Source organism: Meleagris gallopavo, chromosome 17 (assembly GCF_000146605.3).
Source record: "Meleagris gallopavo isolate NT-WF06-2002-E0010 breed Aviagen turkey brand Nicholas breeding stock chromosome 17, Turkey_5.1, whole genome shotgun sequence".
NCBI lineage: Eukaryota > Metazoa > Chordata > Aves > Galliformes > Phasianidae > Meleagris > Meleagris gallopavo.
Window position 1 is genome coordinate 8,246,471 of NC_015027.2, and position 11,508 is coordinate 8,257,978.

Genomic DNA, 11,508 nt, shown 5'->3' on the forward strand with positions numbered 1-11,508 from the left:
ACAGCGGCTCCCCTCGCCTCTCCCGGAAGGAGTGCTCCAACTCTCTGAGTCGCGTTATTGTGACGTCACGTCGCGTCGCGTTTGCGACGGCGGCTGAGGAGGGTCAGGGCGTCATGGCGGCCGTTCCTGCGCCTTCCTCTGGAGCCTTGGTGCCCGTCGCCGCCGAGGCCGGCGCCGTGGTCAGGAGCAGGGAAGCCGTTCGACCGGCCGCTAAGCGTCCGAAGAAGATCCTGGATGAGGATGCCTACATCGAGGTGGGCGGCGGGCCCGGACGCCCCGCTCCGTGTCACCGCGGCTGCTCGCGGCCCGGCCTGTCCCGAACGGCTGGGGAGCAGCGAGAGGTCCTGACACCTCCGTGCGATTTTCTGTTTGCAGAGTTTGGAGAATATTATTCAGCGCGATTTCTTTCCCGACGTGGAGAAGTTACGGGCGCAAAAGGAGTATCTGGAAGCTGAGGAAAATGGTGACTTGGAGAAAATGAGGCAAATCGCTATTAAATTTGGCTCCTCTTTGGGCAAATCATCGCGGGACACACCTGTGCCATGTAAGAACCATCTCACCGTGGCTGTTTCAATGTTTAAACTGATATTATAGATGATTTCTACGAAAAAAAACAAAACAAAACAAAAAAATGACATTATGCTTTGTCATTTTGTATACCGTGGGCTATACAAGAGAGAGAAATGGTCTTCAGCTTTTTATTTATTTATTTATTTATTTAAGGTAAAAAGGTTTGTGTTTAATGTTATCACTCTTATCTAACGTCATACTAACAGATTTACATTGCGTGGGAATTAGTATGGCAGACTGGGCAGTAGTCAGTATCTGATGACTGATGTAATATTTCTCTTTGATAGTGTCCAATAATTCCTTCCGGAGAGAAAAAAGTAATGTGGTAACCATGCCTCAGATATATTTTGTCAAGCTCTTGTTTATTAGCAAAAATCACTTACCTTGCTTACCTTGCAACTTTGTACTATCAGAAGCTTTAGGCTATGTTCTAAATCATCATTACAGTTTTTGGGGTGGAAGGCATGGAAAGCTCATGACAGCCCAAGGTTAATGCAGCAAGCATCAGATGCTCAGTTATGTGTTTGTTTTCACTTCAAGTTTGGGTATTTTTTTATACTGAAGGCCCGTGCCTCGCTGAGCTCTTGTGGGCAGTTTAGCTAAGCAGCTTTCTCATGGCAAAAGGACACATGTCACACGGTGAATTCCTTTCCTCTCCTCCTGTGAGTGCCACACTGAGCTGTGTTAAGGTTGTTAAGCTCACATTGCTGCAGCAAATATGTACAGCTGTGACTCTCCTGTGAATTTTTCTCAGCATGAAAATGTCTCAGACGAGAGATGTTGTTTGTTGATGGGAACCATATTGAAAAGAATGTTTTATAGTCTTTTTGCAACTTTTTAATGAAATTCTTCTTGTTGTGATTTGTCTTCTGTGATTCATGTTTGGTACCTGACCTGTACTGTGATGCAGAATGTCATGGCAAGTGTTCAGTTCTGTGCTCTGGTAACCATGCAAACCTTTTTCCTTTTGTCACAGATGTTACTCCAGCCACATTTGAAACCCCAGAAGTGCATCCAAGTGGTCTCCCTCTGGGAAATAAATCCAGAGCTGGCACCCGAGCTGCAGAGGAAGGTAGGAGTATAATGTTTCTGTCGCTAAATTCCTCAGCAGCACGAAAATATGCTTGTGAACTCTGTTCCCTGGTGAAGGTTAAACATTAGCCAATGTTTAAGCAGTTTCTTTTAACCTTCTAGTAAGTGAAAATAATAATTCTGAAACTGTGTGGATTTTCAATTATGGATCTCTTTAAGGCAGTGTAAGTTCCTAATGCATTGCATTTTTTTGAAAGCAGTAAATTTCTCCTGTGTCACCTGAAAGTAGGGTCAGTAAGCAAAGATAGCAGAGGCATAGATATTCATATGGCATGTTAAAAATGTCTGCTATTGTCTGGGCACTTGTGTGTTTTGCCTTTAACACAAATAGTTACAAATGTAATGAAAGCATTTTTTTGAAAGTGGGTTATGTTTTCCAGAAAAATTACTGTTGTGCCATTCTGCATGTATACACTTCTTTTTTTCCCCCACTAAGTTTAATTATTAGTCGGTCAGTAGAGGGCTAGTTCACAGAAGGAACTAAGACTTGTGTCTCTTACAGAAAGGGAGATATTAACCTTTGTCAAACTTCTTCCCTCTTCTTGTTAGGAGAAGCAGAAAAAGATGATAAAGATGCTCTTCCCAATCTGGACAGTTTCTTAGCAAAACACACAAGTGAAGATAATGCTTCATTTGAGCAGATCATGGAAGTTGCCAAAGAGAAGGAGAAAGTCAAACATGCTTGGCTGTACAGTGCAGAAGAGGAGTATGCCCAGGTAGGGAAATGGCTCAAATGTCTCTCTGCACTTCCAAAATGACACAAGAGGAAAATGCCCTTTTCCTGTATTTCTTTCCTGTTTAATTAAATGGTATATTTTCTTACCATCTGTTTTCAGACTCTGCCAAATGCTTCCATATCTGTATTTTTATGGAAAAGTTTGAAAATCCTCTGACTAATAGTATAGAAAAAGCTTCTGCTCTTTTCTTGCTGCTTGTATCAGCTAATACATTTTCTGTAAGGCTAGAATGGTAGAAAGATCCTTTCAAGGCTACTCATTTTAGTCTTGAAGACTGCCTTTGTATGAGATACATGGCAGATCTTGCTATTCTCTTTTTTCTGGTGCTGAAGCATTCAATTTAATTTTGATTAGTAGATGGAGAAAAGCGAAAACTGTTTGAATCATCATTAGTGTTGTCGCAAGGTGTAACAAAGTGATATACATAATCTTTGTGAGAAATTAAGTCTATAGTGATAGTGCTCACTACAAGAGCTCATACAGGGTTTTGTAAGCTCACCTATGGGCACAGGATGGTTTCTTAAGTGCCAGTTGCCAGAGGGAGGGAGCTCATGCTTTGCAGGTGCTAAGTACATTAGGACTTGTAGCTGAGCTGGTGAGTTGGTGCTCTTCCAAGTGGTGTATCCTTGATGAAAAGATTGCAGGAGTACGTTTTCAGTCCTAATTTTTTTTCCTCTTGTCATTTCAGAGACGAAATGAAAACCTGGCACTTCCTTCAGCAGAGCAGCAAGCTCTGGAGAGTGTGAAAGCTGGGCTGGAGACCTGGGAGTACACTGCTAGAAACACCCTCATGTATTATCCAACAGGTGAGGTATGCAAGTCGCAGGAGAGCGATCTGTCTAGGTGGGTTGACTCCAGACAGTGCTTTATTCCCCTTCTGACAGAACAGCTCTTACTGGTGCTACTGCACTGATTCTTCTGTGTAGCTCAGAGATGAGCAGCTGTTAGAGTCTTCTCCACCCATCCTGCACCATTCTTGAGATCTTGCTTCATTGCCTCTGATTGCAAAGCTGGATTGTGTTCTGTCACTGAACGTGATCACTGAATATATTACACAAGCATTTGTTTTTAGGAGCCATAAATATTTCTGGTTTGTTTCATCTTATTCATAGGCACTTCTTATTTTCAGTCATTTGTTGCTTCTGCTCAAAGAGCGCTGCTTTGGTTTCATGGTCACTTGGTTGCTAAAGAAAACTATATCATGTTGGAGCTGAGCTCTTTCACAAAGACTTTCTGCATGTCCAGGTGTACCTGATGAGGAGGACACATTTAAGAAGCCCAGAGAAGTTGTCCATCGGAACACTCGTTTTGTGAAAGATCCATTTAGCCAAGCTGTGAGCAAGTCACAGCTCCAGCAAGCTGCAGCCCTCAACGCTCAGGTTGGATAATTCTGTTGCTTCTGATCAAAGGCCTTTAAAACAACATAATTGTTGATGACGTGTGTATGCTGGATACAGATAGCTGGCATCTTTCTCTAGAAGTTAATGAATGACATTGTCTTTCATTATTTCAGTACAAACAGGGAAAAGTAGGACCAGATGGGAAAGAGCTGATACCCCAGGAGTCTCCAAAAGTGAATGGATATGGATTTGTGACTACTCCCTCTCCTGCCCCTGGTAAGAGGTTTTTTTATTGTTGTTTTCCTCTTTTCATCCGAATCTGCTTGTGTGTTACAGTTTCATTTTGTTCAGATGTACTAGCTTCAAGGTGCTTTCAGATAGAACACTCTGATTATTTTTCTTCTAGTTCAGATGTGGTGTCTGAATTTGTAGCTGTTCCTCACGAGCATAGTTTTCCCTGTCTTTTTTTTATCACTCTTAAAATGTGAATGTAGTGAGGCTTTTCCTCTGAGAAGCCTGTAGGTGGCATATGGAATGCACCTCTCCAGTGAAAATGTCTTTTCCAAACACTGGACAGCCAGATTTTCTAGGCAATGACTTAATCTTAGAATCTATTCTGTAGTTGTAGCTGTTAGGCAAGTTGTAGTCATTGTATGACACAGACATTTGGTTATTCCATGTTTTAAGTCTTCTACCATTTCCTTGCTTTTAAATAGTTTCACGTATTGAAGGAATTTTCATACAGTATCAAAGGGGAAGACTGGTAGAATTAGAAAATGAAAGTTTCACTAAGCAAAAGCATTCCAAGTGGAAAAATACACACATAGAAAGATCAGGTTGGGCTTTGTAAGCTGGAGGGTGACACAGCCACGAGCAGTACCTGGTGTATAAGGTCATGTCTTTGTAATGGGAACGACATGTTAGTTTTCAACATGGACTCTAGAGGGGTTCAGTTGTGTCTTGAGTTTGCTACATTTCATAATATGGTTCTCTGTGGGTGGGTTTTTGTGTTGTTTTTGTTTTTTTTTTTTGGCTGACCAAATAGTTAAATAGTTTGCATGAGTATGACTTTTTAAATTTGTTTTCAGGTGTGAACGAATCTCCTTTTATGACATGGGGTGAAATAGAAACCACCCCTTTACGTCTGGATGGATCAGAAACACCGTATGTGGATCGCACACCTGGACCAGCCTTCAAGGTACTTCATAGGAGTCAACGTGTCATTCTTTGGGGGTGAGGGGACATGGACTAAGAAGGGAAAGACAAGTGAGTAACTAATAGATTAACATTGTTGTGGGATGTGTGACACATCTCTGGGCTGCGTTCCCAGTCCTTGAGACTAATAATCTATGTTCTGTTTGGAGGGTAGAGATGGACATGGCTCCACATGAAAGCTACTTAGTGCAGATATCTGAGGTGCAATACACAACTGGCAACAGTGAGACTTGAAGTTTGATGATAGGCCTAGACAAAGGGGCTTTTGGAGAAAGCTGAAGAGATGCTTGGTTTCCCTGATTTTAATTCTAGGGAAGGGTAGAAATCATAATATTTCCCAAGTCTGAGGCAGCTGCATCACTTAAAGGTTGAAAAGGTACTCTGACTTTGTTAATGGCACTTGACCCTGCGTGCAACATGTCTCCTGCTGGTATCATTGAATGTGAGTTGTCTGAGATTCTTAGTTTAAGAGAAGAGTAATTTTCTGTGTGTGCCTTCGAAGTTGTTGTCTGTTTTTTCTGCTGTTTAGCAATGCCTTTGTTTGCCTGAGAACTGGCTGGCCATGGGCCAGGCTAGGCAAGACACAGGTGACATTGTTTGTCTATGAGAGACAGCAGGAGGAAATGCCAGATGTAATGGCTGCTTCCTTGACTGAACTGGTTTTACCATATATGTTACTTGCAAAGGCAAGTTGAAAATCTCTCTGTCCTCTCTTGCTTTTATGTAGCAGAAGAGAAGAGTGGGCTGATCCCACTCCTCCCCGGTTTAGATCGTTGTCAGCTGCAATCCAACCATGGAAGCGCTTTGTTTCATTTATACAGTGCTCATACCTACTGCCTTGGCAAGTAAAGTGTGTGATGTATTTATAGATCCTGGAGCCTGGACGTCGTGAGAGGTTAGGACTCAAGATGGCCAATGAAGTGGCAGCTAAAAACCGAGCAAAGAAGCAGGAGGCACTTCGAAAAGTCACAGAAAACTTGGCCAGGTGAGACTTCTGTTGTGATGGAGGAATTGGGGATGGGTATTTAAGATGAGATTTAAATCAATATATGCAGAAAGGGAGGAATGAGGAAAGTGCTCATTTTTAGATGTAAACATTTTTAGGATGTAAAAGAACATGCTTATCAAGGGAAGGGAGATGGTGGTTGTTCCTGATACTCCCTCTTATGAGCATTACTGTTCTGCCCTATGCTACCCAAGTAGTGCATCTGGATTAATGTCTTGCTTCACTGCAAGTAGATGAGACCTGATGCAGCATGCTTGGCTGGGTCACAGGAAGGACAGTACAGGCTCAAAGGAAGCAAGCAGGCGGTGCAGTTTATGTTTGGGAGGGATGTTAGATGTTTCTCTATTACTTCTCTCTCTAGAAGATCAGGCTGAATTTACTTGCAGGCAAAAGGACTTCTGCCAATGGGTCTGGTCAGTGGAGGAAGCGGACTCCAAGTTCTCCTGTGGAAGCGTTGATAGTATTCCTGATAAATACAAAATTTTACTGTAAAGTCTTTAAAACTGTCTTTTCTATTCCAGCCTCACTCCAAAAGGATTAAGCCCAGCAATGTCACCAGCTTTGCAACGACTAGTAAACAGGACTGCAAGTAAATACACCGACAAAGCCCTGCGAGCCAGCTATACTCCTTCTCCAGCCCACACAGGAACTCCTGGCTACAAGACACCAGCAAATGGGCCTCAAACACCCACAACCACTCCACAGTCTAGGACAGTATCTCAGACACCAGTATCTCAAGATACTACATCAATCACAGACAATTTACTACAGCTTCCTAAAAGAAGGAAGGCATCTGATTTCTTCTAAATATTCTTGTCATCAGCAAGTCAATAGTGAACAGCCCATGCTCAGCTGTCTGCAACACGGATGTTTTAAACCATCAGTAATAAGAGGTATCTAGATTCAGCTGCCGGAGTGGAAGCTAGCAGCTATTAGATCCGGGACCAGATCTAGACTATGTAGCTGAAATAGCTTGTGATGTGCTTTATGGAAGACAAGTGTCTCTTGCTGTGGTATAACTTCCCTTTGAACTGCATGGATATGTTACACAGGGCTGCTGTAATGGCAGTGCTTCCTGCAATGGCAAAGAAGAATCTGGACTCTTAGCTAAAACAGTGATAATTTTTAAAATATCTCTTTTTTTCAGATGGCCATGCATTTGAATACATTTCTATACAAATATATCTATTTATAAAATATGTTAAGCCTTCCTAAAAGGTTGAACTGGATTTTACTCTTGCTTGTCAAATGTTTTTGGTCTTGTGCTTTGCAGAAGAGTGTCACAGAATTGAAGGGGTTGGAAGAGACCTCTAGAGATCATAGAGTACAACCCCCCAGCTAAAGCAGTTTCCCTACAGTAGATTGCACAGGGCCATATCCTGGAGAGACTTGAGTATCTCTAGAGAGGGAGACTCCACCACCTCTTTGTGCAGACTGTTCTAGTGCTGTCACTGACAGTAAAGAAATTCTTCCCTTCTCAGCCTTCTCATCTTCAGACAGAAGAGTCTCAGATCTCTCAGCCTTTCCTTATGCAGGAGATGCTCCAGACCCCTAACCCTTATATATATGAGATGTCACTCATAGTTGTAGGGGACATCTCTTTAATGCAAGTGGATTTTAAACTGGTGCTTCCCAGTGTATGGTGGACTTGTCAAAAGAAATGCATCCATTTCCAGATGTCAATTCACACTTCCTAATAACCTGCAATCTTACTTATTGTGTTCTGCAGCTGGTATAACAGAAGCTTGAGTGTGAACAGCACTGTGACTCAAAAGAAAGCTTTCCTTTGTGCTTTTGACCATAACTCTTGATTATTGCAAACCATATCAGAGATGGTTGTTCATTCAGCTCAGCAGATGAACTTTATAAAGCAAAAGATGACTGTTTCTGAAAGGGCTTGGAGTAGTTGAAGTTGAAAACCAGCAGTTCACAAGCTGGATCAATTTTTAAGAGAATCTCATTTCCTTCACCTCAGCTTTCCATCGCGCAGAAGAAAGTTTTGGCTTGCTGATCATGCTCAGGCTTTTCCTCTGCAGACTTTGGGAACACTCAACCTCTTGTGCAGTGGGCAGAGGGGGTAAGGATTTGGGATTTTGGAGTCTGGGACCACAAGTATCTCAAAACTTCATTTACAGATAACCTCTGAGAAGTGTCAGACTGAAACAAGTAGAAAATAAGGTCCTCACGCTCTTTAGTCAGGTATTTTGATGCATGGAAGTCAGTCTTGTATTATTTCTGAGTACACATAGTTTTTTCTGACATTAGAATCACTAAAAGGCATTAATGCATAGACCATTGTATACAGAATGACACCCAGGCTCCAGATGTCAGAAATCCCGAGGTCACAAGGATTGTCCTGCAGCAGTTCATGGGCTGCATATGCATATGCTGAGAATGGATCTTCCCTTTTCACCCTGAGACAAATATTGGAAAAGTCAAGTCTGACATCTTGACGTTTAAATGTTCATTGGGAAGGATATTCACAGATTTCAGGTCTCTGTGAGCTACAGCTAAGTCATGGCAATGCTTGATGGCAGAAGCCAACTGCTGGAACTTAAAATGAGTAAAGTTCTCTTTCACAGCTTCTGTCATCTTGACATGGCCCAGGAGGTCTCCCTTTACCCCCAGCGCCATAAAGATGTACAATTTCCCCCCTGATATCTCAAAGATCTCAGTTTTGATGATTGATGGGTGGTGCAAATGTTCCATCTGTTTCCCTAGGGAGAAATCAGTCCAGGAAGTCCTGAGGCATTCTGTTGTCAATTATCTTTATAGCCACATTGCTTTATAACCTGTTGCAGCAGGCTAATTTCACTGCCATAGGAGACTTCTCCTAGTGTGGTGCTCAGGTTGAAACCTTTCTTTCAGTATTACTTTAGGGGTGTCTTCCTTTTCAGTCTTTGGTTTACCAGTTTTAGATTATTTTTTTTTCCCCACAAGCTAAAATGGAGAAGGAATCATTCATAACGATGATCACAAGAAAGCTCCTCCTGAAGGCATTAAACTATTGGAAAATTTTCTGAAGTAATTTGAATTTGGTTTAGTGGTGGTGATGGGTTGATGTGAACTAAGATTAGTGGTTCCAACCTTAATGATTCTATGAATTTCTACTGCTGAAGGTTTCCTGCCGTACCCAATAGATAGAAATCTAGTCTTAGCTCTTCTTGCTGGTTATCGTGAGTTTTCAAAATACTTGTTGGTAGGTTAAGTTTTTAAATGTTTTCACTGAATGGACCAATGCTCTGTTTATGTTGCTTGGCTTCATATTCAAGCACGACAGTGTATCTGAGTTTGTTATTGCAGTAGAGCATTTTGAAACCTTTCTGAAGCTGTTTAATTGTTCATGTTCGTATCTCAGGAGGCACACAGGGTTAAGTACTACGTGAAGGAGCTCCTAAAGGTGCTGGGGAGCAAGGGATGCTGGTTTTTTTGTTTGTTTTGTTTTCAGAGTGGCTGCGTTCAAGAACTGTTTGTTTCTATTTGCTTTGTGCTTTCCCTTAACTTTCTTTCCTCGGTTCTCTTTCAGTCCCTCTGTTTCCTAGCTCTGATGATTGGCTGCTTCCTGTGGGTTTGGCAGCTGTTATTTTCTTAAACCCTTACTCATCGAGTAAGTTGCATTTTGACTTCCAGCTTCTGCTGTATTTGAGAAAAGCTCACAACATCACTTCTTCGGAACTGATGGGAGGATGGTGGTTTGTGTGCTGATTGCTTCACTGTAATCGGCCTCTGGGGCTTTTTGCTTTATGTTGGTTTCTGCTTTTTCAAACATAATTTTTTACTCCCAAGTGTATGACTTCAAAGCCTTAATGATGAGAACAACGCAGGGGCTGGGGACAATCCTGCACAGCTCACCAAAGTCATTCTGACAAACATTCTGACATTCTGGGAATTCTGATTATTATTCCCCCCCCTTTCTTTGAAACTTGTAGCTATTTTTTATAATTAGCCAGAAAGACGAAGAACAGTTTTAACCGTTCTGAGCTGCGGTTGTTGCAGTACAAGCTGACCTCTGGGTGCAAGCTGAGCCCTGCTGGCAGGAAGTCACAGCCAGCTGAGTACACTGCTTGCACCACGCCTGGGCACAGGGCAGCCTGGGGAACACTGGGCAGACTATGTAACACTTGGCAGTCCGGAGCTTTGCTATAATCGCACGACGTTCTCCGCAGGGAATATCCATGGAAATATTTATCCAGCTCTTTGAGCAGTGCCTGCGGATTTCTGTAAGGCTGAGGGTGTTTGGTGCTGTGTTTGCCTTGGTGGAGAGCTTCCTCCTGTGCGGTTTCCACTGCCACTTCCACAGCACCTGTCCCTGGCTGTGACCTTTCCCAGTGACTTTTATAGCACAACTTGTGAGAATAAATTGAGTGATACGGCGTCACTGGGGTTTGTGAGTGCATGAAACGAATAGGTTTTGCTTTTTTTAGTCTGGAAGTAACTAAGGGCTCAGTTTTTTTCTTCAGGCAAAAGGAAGAAACAACCAACCTATTCTCAGACACTGATGGATGAATATAAAGAACATCTATTTACTGATGTGTCCGTGTTTTCAGTGATATTTCTTAAGGACTAACTTGGGTAAACAGCTCTGAAGCTTTTAGGTAAAATGTTTATTTCACAATATTCCCACAATCTGCTTGTCTCCATGAAGTCTTCACATCTGTGCTAGGTGTGCTGAAGGCTCTGCTCTGCGTTGCTCTGCCTGCAGCCACGTCCCTGCTGCAGTATGTGTTAATGTTAATTATTAACCCCTGAAGTTTCTGCTTCATTCAGTGCAAGCCAATGCGACCATTGGTTGCCTCTACTCAGAGGCCCTGCTTGATGGGCGATGCGCATACAGGAGCATTTCAGTGCTCAGCCTTCCTGGCTGGATGCACCCTGGAATTTCTGAGGAGCTGTGCTCGTACCAGGACGTGGCTGGCTCACGGAACAGCACAGCTAGAGCCGTGTCTGAGAATTGTTTTGTGTTGTGCAATCCGTGTTTAGAAGCAGATTGCATAAACTACCTTGAGGCACGGGACGGTGCCGGTCCTGTGTCTTCTCTCGAGTGAGTTAACCTGAAATCAGAAGCCTTGGTTCTGATGGATTGAAGGGCGTTTGTCAGAGCTGTAATTTATTTCCAGGGAAATGCTCTAAAGCTGGTTCTGGGAAGGGCTTTGCAGCCAGGCCGTTCCTGCAGCGCTGCTTTGATGTCAGGGCTCCGCTTCCTGCAGTCGTGCACCCTTGCTATCTGCAATGGAGCTGCCAGAACTCTTCGCCAAAATAGCGCCTTAGACGGCCAAACCCAACGCGAAAACCCACCCGGGCTTAGCGGGCTTTGGTTTATTTTCTCTCAGCGTTACTTTGCCTGCTGTGCGCGGGCAGGAGCAGCGCAGGAAGGGAGAGGAAGGGCCGTGTGCAGATAGAGAAAGGGGCAGCAGGAGCGGGGTGCGGGAAGCGGGGCCCGGGGGGGCACTGACAGCCTTTTATTGGTGACCTTGGAACCGCCGCCTACGAGTGGAAAACATCGAATTGCGCGTTTTAATTAAATCTCAGCTCTCGATTTCACCGCCGT

General features: G+C 43.2%; 2 protein-coding genes across 2 annotated transcripts in view; one reads left to right on the forward strand and one right to left on the reverse strand.

Moving 5' to 3' along the window:
- Nucleotides 1-72: 72 nt before the first annotated feature.
- Nucleotides 73-7,194, forward strand: ESS2 (ess-2 splicing factor homolog). The gene is made up of 10 exons (XM_010720338.3): nucleotides 73-254; nucleotides 376-544; nucleotides 1,547-1,642; nucleotides 2,212-2,378; nucleotides 3,088-3,205; nucleotides 3,645-3,778; nucleotides 3,913-4,015; nucleotides 4,828-4,937; nucleotides 5,824-5,939; nucleotides 6,482-7,194. The coding sequence occupies exons 1-10, from the start codon at nucleotides 114-116 to the stop codon at nucleotides 6,765-6,767; spliced, it is 1,440 nt and encodes a 479-aa protein (XP_010718640.1). The 5' UTR covers nucleotides 73-113; the 3' UTR covers nucleotides 6,768-7,194.
- An 815-nt stretch (nucleotides 7,195-8,009) lies between these two features.
- The window catches only part of TSSK2 (testis specific serine kinase 2), a 4,900-nt gene continuing 1,401 nt past the window's right edge, over nucleotides 8,010-11,508 (reverse strand). The window contains 4 exon segments of the mRNA XM_019620924.2: nucleotides 8,010-8,213; nucleotides 8,215-8,396; nucleotides 8,399-8,667; nucleotides 8,669-8,743. Coding sequence (XP_019476469.1) covers nucleotides 8,010-8,213; nucleotides 8,215-8,396; nucleotides 8,399-8,667; nucleotides 8,669-8,743 — 730 coding nt within the window.